General features: G+C 41.7%; 1 protein-coding gene across 1 annotated transcript in view; it reads left to right on the top strand.

Moving 5' to 3' along the window:
* Positions 1-10205: 10205 nt before the first annotated feature.
* LOC141086030 (calcium-activated chloride channel regulator 1-like) overlaps positions 10206-12885 on the top strand; it is an 84030-nt gene continuing 81350 nt past the window's right edge. The window contains exons 1-2 of the mRNA XM_073571763.1: positions 10206-10482; positions 10872-11050. Coding sequence (XP_073427864.1) covers positions 10206-10482; positions 10872-11050 — 456 coding nt within the window. The remainder of the gene's footprint in view (positions 10483-10871; positions 11051-12885) is intronic.

The following is a 12885-nucleotide window of genomic DNA, read 5'->3' as shown; positions in this document are numbered from 1 at the left end:
TGTCCACTTTGACTATTTTTCAGAAACAAAATATTAATAGTCAAATATAAAGGAGCTTAGGGTAAGGAATATCCCGTATTACATAAAGATAAATTTCCATATGTCATTTATGAAGTGTTCCAAAAAAAACCCATAACATGTACATGTTGTTTGCTAAGAACAAAATTAACTAACCTTATGTGAGGAAAAAGAGGAGTAATGTGAAGCTCCTGGGCCCTAGTGCAAAATCTGTAACAGGGTCCCAAGTGTCAATGATATGACCAGTGTTCTTCTCTCTCAGGCACAAGAGACTAGGTGTGGCTGCCACTTTTGCACCATCTATAGTTCTGCGATTTCTAAATGATTTCCTTAACCATGATCCCAACCTATATTTTGAATTCAGTTAAGAGTTATGAATCAACTTTGTAGTTACCATTTATAAGGAGGTACAACATTGACAAAATTATGACAAAATGCTAGGAACAATGAAAGAGGAAATTCAATTTTTTTGTAAATATGGATTAAAGGTTGTCACGGGGTTACCGCAATCGGGAGGAGCCAGAAGACCGCAACGTCTGATTGCTTCTACTCCTGTGCTGAAAAGAAGCACTTCACCTTCTTTTTAAATGGCCTTAATGAGTCTTTGAGTTTTTCCCCATTTTTGCAAATTCTTATGGTTATTATCTTGTTCTTTTCTTTTTAATTATCTTTTTAATCTTGTTTTTATTGTATTGTTTTGATTGATTTCTCACACTATTTTTATTGTTCTTCTAGTTCTTTCGCCTTCGGGTTGCTTTCTTATATGTTCACAGATGGCTCCATTTCAGCTCTGCAATCAATTGCCACCAGGGTTAAATCCATGAATCATGTTCCTGTAGGATTTCTTATTTTTACTTTTTATTATTATAATTATTACTCATGTTTATTTTTTTTTGTGGTTTGCAAATTTTTTGTGTTCTTTTTCTCCCTTTTTCCTTTTCCCCCGAATCTTCCCCTCCCCTTCCCTCTTTCATTCGATGTTCCCTTCCGTTCCCCTCTTTTCTTCTCATTATTGTCCTGAATTATCCACACATTAAAGGATATTTATTTATATTTATATTTTTATTTTACTTTATTTAATACGCTTTATGCATAATCTATCTTCGCACAGGCACTTTAAGTATATCTACTTTATAATTTAATAATATTGTATTAACCATTCATATTTAACACCGCTCATTACATTGTGTTCATCTAATATTCATAGATAAAATGCACTTGTCACTTTGCACTTACTCACTTTACATCATTTGCCCACTTGGACCAATTGCGGGCACCGTCCAGTTCCTCCTTGCGGTCCACAGTGGAATGCACGCCGACGTCACTTCCACCTTTTGCATCGCGTTCCTATGGAAGCGCGGCACCTGGGGCGGATATGATGTCGGCGCTACCATGTAATATAAATAAGTAATCTTGATGCAGACGCTATTCTATTGGACATCCGTCCTATATATACCTCCCCTTACTTTCTAACTCATCTTCCCGTTGAAGCCATCGGCGAAACGCGTGTTGGCCAGGTGCAATACTTGTGGGTCAGTATACTTCAGAACAATTACTTACCATCTGTTTGCATTCACCTTTTCACTCTGGTCATCTTTTGTCATTCCTCCTAGGCTGCTATGCACTTTTTTTGCAGACATTCATATATATTTTCCCTATGTGGTTTTCTTTTGTCCATAGATATGCACTTTATTTGTAGCCGTTGCTATATTAATTATTTATTCATTGATAAAGATTGTCTATAAATTGCACATTTTTCTGTGGTTATTTAAATCATGTATGAGCACTTATACCCCTGCAATCTGCCTGAGCCTTCATGCATTCATTGTTAATACACACATTTAGTGTTTTACCTTAATCATGTTCTGACAACTCATGACCTTAATATTTGCTACCCCAGTACTTGGCACTATTTATGAGGTTCCCCTTACCCTTTCTGCTTTCTTATGAATTACTTTTTGATTGTTCATTTTAATCGTGTATTTCATCAATTAAAAAAAACTTTTTAAACAGATTTTCTGTATATGTAGCTTTGTATCTCAGTTTTAGGTTCTATATTCATTGCGGATTCACAGCAATTAGCTGTATTATTTTTTCTATGTTCACATTCTTTTTAAATGGTGTTAATTTATTTTGGCAGAACAGGGATTAATTGGCCATGTTGGGAGCTCTGGTAGTTTGAGCTCTCAGCTGAGCTCGGGTAGGCACTTTTATCCCCTTTATAATCTGGGTCCTAATTGAAACACATCATCAGAGCTAGCTTATGATGCATGGCTTGGAGGAGAGGTATTTTGGTGGCTATATGAGAAGGAGTTTAGAGGAGTTATCTGTTATTGTTGCATGGGTTTGTAAGTGTGATAATTTCCTTCCCTCTCTTTGGTTTTTCCCTGTCCTCCACTCCCCGATGCATTCCTCTGTAATATGTGAGTGAATATTTGTATGCCTGGTATTTTCAGTTACCCATGTTCGTGTTGACTTGTTCGTCGGGTTGGTGTACTGCAGTGCACGGAAGCTCCCCTATTCCCTTGGTGGGGGAAGAGAACAGACGGAGGGCTGATTCAGGAGATAAGGCAAGGGTGGAGGCCCCGGCCTCTTCACCTTTAGAAGTATCTCAGGGAATAGGGCGAGCTAGGGCGCTCCCTAGTGTTAGGGACACTGAGTCGTGACAGTTATGAATCTTGAAAAAAATTGTCACTCTGTAGCAACAGCTTACATTACATGGCCTGGACATCTCCTGGCATAACCAGAATGTGGATCAGGGTTGACGAATCGATCACTGCCCTAGCCACATTCTGAAAGTTGTTGTCTCAGATGAGACAACCCTATTATATGTGAAATAAAGCAACTTATATGAATAATTGTAATTAAAAAATTATGCACTTAAACGGAATCTGTCACTTTGGAAAACACTATTTACCTGGAGATATAGGTGTAATCTGCAGGCACATAGAATTAGAAAGGTGTCCGGCTGCTGTACTGAAAGTGTGGTTACCCATAGAAAATGAACTTTTATCATTCCACGAGGGTCCAGCCAAGACCATTCTATATATTAGACATTAGATATGTTCACTCCTATACACATGGTCCACCATTGTGTTACCCTCCTCATTTAATTATAGTGTGTTTTTTAATAATTTTTTTCAACAAAAGTTATGGTTTTATAAGCCTTTAGTACACCATTGTTTAGTTGATTGGTAATTATTTTCTCTACAGGTGTATTTCAAAATGTAAATGGCCATAACTTTCCCTGCTCGTGTCAGATTATCAGTTTTCAGAAGCCAAATTCTTGGTCACTGTAGTCAACTTAAAAAGTGATTGTTTTTAAAACAAACCCCATATTGAGAAACTTTTGCCCATTCAATGTAATATAAAAAAAATAAGGCATTATGTAATAAACATTCGGTACCGTGCAAATGTTTTAGGCAGGTGTGGAATAATGCTGCAAAGTAAGCATGCTTGTAAAAGTAGAAAATATAATTTTTTTTTATCAATTAACAAACTGCAAAGTGGATGAACAAAAGAGAAATCTTACTCAAATCAATAGTTGGTGTAACTGTCCTTTACCTTCAAAACTGAATCCCTTCTTCTTCAAACACTTGCACTCAGTCTCGGAAAGAATTCAGAAGGGACTTTGCTCCAAGCATCTTGGAACTCTGTTACACAAAACCAAGTGCATAACGATCGCGGTCGTAGAATGTGCGACCATGACTAGGTCTGTGGAGTCAAGCGGCCTCACTGACGCCAGCGCTGCTTTCACTATGTGCATCCAAGGTCACACATTCAGGTGAAATACTGTATTTTGCTGCTCCCTTCACGCCAACCTCTATAAAGTCCATCGGCCACTCAGATGTCGACAGTCAACATTTCTGTGCCCGTCATGGGTGGTGCATGATGTCACACTGACAATGGAAGATGAAGAAGACAATGTTCGCTGTGAGAGTGAGGACAAGTAAGAAGAATTATTTATTTATTTTACATATATTTTGAAAGAACACCGGGCCTAGGCAGGGGACATTATAAACCAAGAGGTCCAGGACGGGGGACCTTATTAAATAAAGGGCCCAGAATGGGATGCATTTAGCAATTCTTTTTTTTCCATCCCTAAAACTTTTTGATATGCTGGGTCAATAATTTTATCTTAATATCCCCTATATTTTAGTCTAGATTTTATGTTGTCAGATTCTTTTAAAAAATTGCCTTCATCAGAACATTGGCTTCTTGCTCTGATAAATTCCCCGTAAGCTATGGATGCAATGGTATGACATGCATGGCAACTGTCGGCTCGTAGTGCAGTTTTCCCACTAATAGGTTTGCGATATGTAGAACATATGATGTTTATGGATAGATTTCTGTTGAATAAGACATCGGATCGCAGATATCAAGGTATCATTTTATTCAACTTTCTATAACCGGCATGTCCATATGTACGGCTTAAAAGGCTTGATCCTACTGACAGATTCCCTTTAAGGGGAAAGCAAAATGTTTATCCAGTTTACATACATCAGTGCATTCGAATAAAGAACAACCATTCGTTCAGATGTGACAATATTCCGGTATTTTCACAGTATAATGACTCCAATGTATTCCAGAGTACAAGAACTTTTACTAGGTCGTACAAACAACTGGTGTCAAGGAAGTATTACCAGTAACTTATTGCTTAGCACAAGGAAAAAGAACAACACGTGCACAAGCGGTGAAACTGAACGTATGTTTGCTTGATCAACTCAAAGCACAAAAAGCAAGGAAGTAAAATGTAATGGCTTTAATCACTTATAGGGGTTTTCCTGGCTGAATTGAAAAGTCTGCAGTCACTGCAGTCTGATGAATTGTGACACTGTCACTATAACTAAGGCAGGTGGTCAGTCATGTTACCATATGTATACGATTTGAATACTTGTGATCACGTACCGACTAGTCTTATCCTGATACTTTCAATTCTTTTCTATTAAGAGAAGCCAGGAAAGTCTAGTCTAGTTGTTTTTTTTTAGATTTAAATGTTACAAAATTCTCTGTAGTATAAATAACATGTGGAGGGTGAGGCATGATGAATAGAAACAGTATTTTAGGAGCAGTGTTTTTAACTTTTTAAGAAATCACTGTGAGGGATAAATACACACTGCATACACACTGCATGTTACACACACACAGTCATTCCATGTTTGGCACCTGATTTCAGCCATTAAACATGCAGAGGTAGCTACAATTAGGGTAGGATTAACTGCTGTAGTACGAAGACTGTAGTAGAGGCACTTAGAACAGGGTCGATTGTATAGTCCTTGGTGCTACTACGTTAAATCAACAGCCCTTTTTAGGGTTAATTCAAATATATTCTATTCTCTAATAATACCAGTCATATTTGAAAATAACTTAGCTGGCAGAGTAGGTATTAGAGAATTAGAAACATTTTGACAGGTTTGATTGTGTTACAGATTTTGTGGCTGCCACATACAAGAAAAATTTCTTTCAGGGACAATTCAAATAGATTTTTTTTCTCTCATAATACGGTTCATATCTGAAAATAATTTAAGATTAGCTGGCGGAGTAGGTAATAGCGTATTAGAAAAATATTGGCATGTTTGCATTACAGATCTTGTGGCTGCGACCAGGGCTGATGTCTTCACCAGGTGCACCTGGATATCTGCCGGAGCCCTGAGAAAACAGGGGGGGCACTGTAAGAGAATGGTCAGCCATAATATACTGAGCAGCCATGATGAGTAAGGCAGCCATCTTGTCGAAAGTTAAAGATACAACTTTTACAAAAGAGCTAATAAAATGTACTAAATGGAGGATGGAAAATGAGATCATGTCTCCTACCAACTTCAGTAGATGTGCATAGAGGAAGATTGGATCAATAGGGGAATAGGGTCACTAAATATATGGTCAATGTGTGTTTATGTGATATTGTTGGTAGAGAGAGAAGAATCATTAAAATGTCAAATGCATGAATTTATGGATCAAGTCTGAAAGCAGTGATAAGATTTTAGGACAGTAGCCATAGATACCAATGACTTATGGGTTTTAGTGTTGCTTGGAGAAACGTTAATTAATGTCTTCGTATTATGTCATATTCTCTGTTCTAAACCACATTTCTCTAGAATTATCATGTGAACGCCTTAGAATTATAATGTAAAATGCCCTCTGCGGCAAAATGCAGCTCTCTTTGTTCTCACAATGTATAAGAACCCCCTGTTACTGTTGCTTGTGGCCATTCCACCGCCATCATGCCACTGTGCCACACCATGGCCAGGGCACGGAGCCTTATCATCGCCAGACTTCCTAACGAATCTCTGCCCGTCTGAATTCCTGTTTTTCCCGCATATTTCAACTTCTCTGATTGTCCGTTCTGTTCTGCCATGTATCTTCTGAATAAACTTCGACCTCAGCTCCACGAGAAGATCGTCTCCAGTTTTGTTCAGCTCTTTCAGCACTCTCAGTAAGAACTTTTTCTTACAGGCACTCGCCGTTGGGGACACCGGCACGCTATGGGGTCCGTGTTTTAAATAGTTTGAAATACTCACCTCTCCTCATTCCCCACTGGTTTAAAATCCAGTATATTCTGCGTCTTCTGACGTCTCAGGGCAGAAGGTGCAATGATGTCACTACAGCGTACCCTCTGTGCTGAGCAGCGCAGAGAGCCAGCGTAGGCTGAAGACACTGGAGCTGAAGAGACTGGAGTTGCAGCTAGCGGGGAAAAAGGAGAGGTAAGTTTTTGATTAATTTATTTTTTATGTATGGAGCCCATTCTCTATGGAGGATTATATGGAACCGTGATTCCCCTGTGCCGTACATCTATTGGGTGCCAAAGCTGGACATAAGGCATAATCTGTTTCTCTAAACCTTGGAGGAGCGGGCCTGCCCTGCTGCTAGCATTTTGTCAGAGCAGGTTTTTAGTGCTGGCGGGGACATAATAACTAATAGGCTCATCAGCGTGTCAACTGAAAATGTTGACAGGCTAACTCTCATCAAATGAGCAAGACCTAGATTGGCCAAGACTTCACAACTGCACCGGATGACAGCAGCGAAACATAAAGTAAAATAAAATGTTCCCTTTTTAATAAAGATTAACCTGCCCACTTTCAGCCTTGCTGAGGCATTCCCAGATCATCACTGATCCTCCACCAAATTTCACACTGGGTGCAAGATACTGTGCCTTGTACGCCTCTCCAGGTCTCTGTCTAACCATTAGACGACCAGGTGTTGGGCAAAGCTAGACTCATCAGAGAAGATTACCTTACTCTAGTCCTCTATGGTTCAACCATTATAGTCTTTGACAAACTTCAGCCTGGCTCTCCTTTGGTTCTCATTGATGAAAGGCTTTTTACTAGCTTTACATGACTTGAGCCCTGCCTCTTGGAGCCTGTTATGAACTGTGCTTGCCGTTCACTTCACCCCAACTGCCATTGGCCATTCCTTTTGTAGGTCACTTGATGTCATCCTGCGGTTGCTGAGTGACATTCAAATAAGATGCCATGTGACAAGGCCCAAATGAGGTAGTGGAAAAACTGATTAAAAAGGATCACACTGGCACTAAAACCCCTGCTGGAGTGTAGAAATACAAGCTGCTGGCAACTTGACAAGGAAAATGCCCAACCTTGTCTACTGGCAGATAGATATAACAAACAAAATGTGATGCCGCTCTAAAATGACAGCCAGTGTCAATGGCTGCCCCTTATCCCTGACACACAGATCAGAGCATGTGTGAGAAGCCACAAGATAGCTAGACTCAAAATGAGCACAAAAGAAATGCTGAATGTGCCATAAATAAACAGTAATCCAGTCAAAGAGTAGATGCTAAAAACTGAGCGAAGTTAATTGCAAAGTGCACTAGCCAGGACAAAGGAAGCCGCATCAGGTCTATCACATGAACTTGCTCAAACCCTGGTGAAACCGAGAACCGCTGGACACCCCTTGCCTGGGAGCCAGTCCCAAAGTCACCATAGATGATGTCACCATTGCAGAGACCCTGACGCCGGCACAGAGGCAACAGTGTTGTTAGCTGTTGCAGCGGAACTGGGACCTATTCTCAGAGTTGCCGTGGAAAATGCAGGTGGTCAAACATGACATGTTGATGGAACCTCATGTAAGGGTGAACCTCAAGCCCTATAGAATTCCAGAAGCACGGAGAGAGGTGACATTCAACAAAGTGAAGACGATGTTAGATCTCGGGGTGATAGAGGAGTCGAAAAGTGGATGGTCGAGTCCCATCGTCCTTGTACTGAAGCCTGATGGTGAGTGGCGATTTTGCAATGACTACCGCAAGCTGAATGAAGTCTCCAGTTTTGACACCTGAAGCCTCGTGTGGACCAACTTATTAAGAGACTTGAACCAGCGAGATACATTACAACCCTAGACCTGATGAAGGGCTATAGGCAGATCCCCATGTCCCAGAGTGCCAAGGAGAAGACAGACTTCTCAACGCCTGATGGGTGTTTTCAATACACCAGGATGCCCTTCGGTCTGCAGGGCAAACTGGCCACCTTCCAGAGGGCCAGATCCTCATTCCAGATCAGATCCTCATTCCGCATAAGAAGTATGCCGCAGCGTACCTTGACGACATAGTGGTCTTTAGCCCTGACTGGGCTAGTCATCCGCTAAAGGTACATTTGGTTTTGGATGCTTTAAGAAGTGCGGGGTTCACAATAAATCTGAAAAAGTGTGTCATAGGGAAGGAAGAGGCCAAGTACCTGGGCTATGTCGTCGGAAGGAGCGAAATTAAACCACAGATAATAAGATCGAGGCGATTCAGAAGTGGCCGCAATCGCTTACCAAGAAGCAAGTGAGGGCGTGTCTTGGAATTGTGGGCTATTACCAGTGGTTCATCCCAAATTTTGCTCTAATCGCCGCACCATTGACAGATCTTCTTAATCCCTTAACCCCCGAAGCTTTTTTCGGTTTTGCGTTTTTTCGCTCCCCTCCTTCCCAGAGCCATAACTTTTTTATTTTTCTGTCAATATGGCCATGTAAGGGCTTATTTTTTGTGGGATGAGTTGTACTTTTGAATGACTCCATTGGTTTTACCATGTTGTGTACTAGAAAACAGAAAAAAAATTCCAAGTGCAGTGAAATTGCAAAAAAAGTACAATCCCACACTTGTTTTTTGTTTGGCATTTCTGCTAGGTTCAGTAAATGCTAAAACTGACCTGCCATTATGATTCTCCTAGTCATTATGAGTTCATAGACACCAAACATGTCTAGGTTCTTTTTTATCTAAGTAGTGAAAAAAAATTCGAAACTTTGCTAGAAAAAAAATTGCGTCATTGTCCGATACCTGTAGCATCTCCATTTTTCGTGATCTCGGGTTAGGTGAGGGCTTATTTTTTGTGTGCCAAGGTGACATTTCTAAAGATACCATTTTGGTGCAGATTTTTTCTTTTGATCACCCATTATTGCATTTTAATGCAATGTCGCGGCGACCAAGAAAAAAGTAATTCTGGCGTTTTGACTTTTTTTATCGCTACGCCGTTTAGCGATCAGGCAAATCCTTTTTTTATTGATAGATCAGGCGATTCTGAATGTGTCGATAAAAAAATTTCTGTATGGTTTTTTTTATTGTTTTATTTTGAATGGAGCGAAAGGAGGGTGATTTGAACTTTTATATATACTGTATATATTTTATATATTTTTAAAAACATTTTTCTTTAACTTTTGGCATGCTTCAAAAGTCTCTATGGGCGACTAGAAGCTGCCATAGCCCGATCGGCTCAGCTACATAAAGGTGATGATCAGTTCGCCTCTATGTAGCTGAATTACACACTTGCTATGAGCGCCGACAACTGGGTGGCGCTCATAGCAATCTGGCACTGACAACCATAGAGGTCTCCATGAGACCTCTGGTTGTCATGCTGACGAACTGATGACCCCCGATCACGTCACCGGTGCGTGTATTTCCAGCAAGATTGCCGGAAGCACTATTTAAATGACGCTGTCAGAGTTTGACAGCAGCATTTAACTAGTTAATAGCCACGGGTGGATCGCATTTCAGCCTGCGGTTATTGTGGGCACATGTCAGTTGTTCAAAACAGATGACATGTCCCAGAAAAGATGTAGGCTTACTGCCAGAGCCCAAATCAAAGAGGGGGATATCGACATCGGTGTAAATGTACGTCCGATGTCGGTAAGGGGTTAAAGGTACCAAGTCGACTGTAGTTAAATGGACTACTCACACAGAGCTGGCATTCCTTCCGACTATGGTCGCACCAGACTTCAGAAAGGAGTTTGTGATCCAGACAGATGCCTATGAAGTCAGGTTGGGAGCCATGCTATCTCAGGAGATAAATGGAGAAGAGCATCCCATCCTATATCTGAGCCGGAAGCTCTCATCATGCAAGGAAAATTACGCCATTGTGGAGAAGGAGTGTCTGGCCATAAAATGGGCAGCAGATACATTGAGGTATTATCTACTAGACCGCAGGTTCAAACTCGTGTCCAGTCATGTCCCTCTGAGATGGTTAAAGGAGAAACAGGGTAAGAATGCCCTAGTGACGAGATGGTTCTTAGGCCTCAAGGATTTCAGATTCCACAAAGAATATAGGTCCGGGAAGCTACACGTGAATGCCGATGCCATCTCCCGAATTCCCTGTTTAGTGTCCAAAGGTGCAAAGGCTTTTGGCAGAGGAGGGGAATATATGACAGGGTCCCTGGTGTCGTACATGAGGGGAGATATGTGTCACAAAGATTGCTTTCCTGTGTGATGTTGTAAAACACCGGATGCCGGGGGGTAGCCTCATCAGCTGCTCCGATACTCACTGTGCTAGAGGCTGTTCCATCTCTGGTACGTTGCTCACTTCTGAGGTTCAAAAGAGTATAGGCAGGGGCTGGAACAACTTTTAACAGTTCATCTTTATTTTTCTCAGGGCACAGCACATCCAACATACCTTTAGGACTCCTGACATGGTACCAGCAATACATCTTCATTTACAGCAGCACATCAATTCTTCAGACACACTTGGGTGGACCACACAATGACAACGGAACAAGGAGCATGGTGAATACGGCACTTCGACCTCTCTTCCTGCGACTTCAGCCCACGAAGGTACCTGTCTACTAGTTTGTTCACCCCTCTATGGTAGTCCTGTCCATGCACTCTGCTAGTGGCCCACTCGCCTACTTTGTCAGCTTCCAGACACTGGCTGTTCTCTCCACAGGGACTCGTCTACTGTACACCCTGTCTTAACAGCTCCCAGACTCCGGCTGTCATCTCCACAGGGACTCTTCTATTGATCTCCCTGGCTCAACAGCTCCCAGACAGAGGCTGACTTCTTCCACAGACTGGCTTCAATTCCACATCAGCTTCCAGTCCCTAGCCAACAGCTCCAGTGGCTCTCCCACTGGCTGCTGCTGTAGGCACAACACTTCACTTCTCTGCTCAGGATGGCTACCCCTGGCAGAACTGAACTAAAGCAGGAAATCTATCTCCTCTAGTTCCCAGCTAACCACTCCCCTCAGGTTCCCCTAATCTTAACCTTCTAGTGTCCTCCTTAATGGCTCCAATCTAATTGTGCTCAGTGCCCCCATCTTGTGTCCCTTAATACTAACTACACTATCTCTACAAATCTATCTAAATAGCGTCATGTGGCCGCAAACACACATTGTACATGTCATGTACAATGCACACAAACACGTCAATCGTAACAGAATTAACAATGACATTAATATTGCCAGGACTATGTTCTGGCACATTCTTACAATGTGAAAGCCATAAGTGTTCTCTCCAACATGATATGTGCTGAGAGCAATCCAGTTGCTATATGGGCATGGCTTTCATGGTGGTTAGGTCAGAGATGGACGGGACACATACCCACCTTATCTCCACCTCCAGAGTGTGGCTGGAGGGGAGTTAAATGTCCAGCCAGTTTTTTATCTTTGTCCATCTGTGTGGAAGTAGCAAGCCTCCAGATTGCCAGCTCCTGCGAGAGCTGCCATAGGTGGTTGTCCCAGATTCTGTACGATGTATGAACTGTTTATTTTCATTTAAGCCAGACAGGCTGTTTTTTCTGTTACCATTTTGTTTTTGGTTTATGAGGCAATAAACCACCAAGAGATTTTAACCACCCATGTGCCTGAGTCTACCTCGAGGACCAGCTAAGCCTGTCAACCCCTCATAAAAATATATATATGGTAAAACAAGGTTCTTTAACTACTTTAAATATTTCCTAGGACTTGCTCTAAGTGAAAAGGCTCTAGGAGTCCCAGTTGCTTTAAAAATATCACTCATAATTTATCCACTGGATCACTGGTGACACCGCCATTGTGCTATAACTAGCGTAGGGATAGGACGCGACTGGAGTGAGGGGCAGTGTCAGGCTCTGTGGGTGGATTTGTAAAACATCCTCTGTGTGGGCACTGTGCACCTGGCTATGTGGGGAAAATTTTTCCAAAGTGTTTCTTCTTTCAAAAGCTATAACGAAAGTAGGAATCATTTTCTGACACATAAGTTTACAGTGATTTTACAGAACCTGTTTCACCGGCTTTTTGCTAAACTTTTCATAATTTTTTTCATCAACAATCCTAAAGTGTTAGTAGCACCTTTACTTATAACAGATGCAAATTCTTTGCTTTTTTTTTTGCGCAGTTCTTCTCATTAAAGGAAACCTGTCACTTATTTTTTGGGGTATGAGATGCAGCCACCGCCATCAGGGACTTATCTACAGCATTCTGTAATGCCGTAGATAAGCCCCCGATGTAACCTGAAAGAGATGAAAAGCGAGTTAGATTATACTCACCCAGGGGCGGTCCGGGTCAGGTTCGGGTCCGGAGGGTGTCGCGGTCCGGTCCGGTGCCTCCCATCTTGTAGTGATGACATCCTCTTCTTCGCTTCCCAGCGCAGGCGCACTGCTCTGCCCTGTTGAGGGCAGAGTAGAGTACTGC

This window comes from Dendrobates tinctorius, unplaced genomic scaffold (genome assembly GCF_039654945.1).
Source record: "Dendrobates tinctorius isolate UK_male_01 unplaced genomic scaffold, ASM3965494v1 ptg000029l, whole genome shotgun sequence".
Lineage (NCBI taxonomy): Eukaryota > Metazoa > Chordata > Amphibia > Anura > Dendrobatidae > Dendrobates > Dendrobates tinctorius.
Note: the sequence above shows the minus strand (reverse complement) of the source record. Positions and strands in the feature narration are given on the sequence as shown.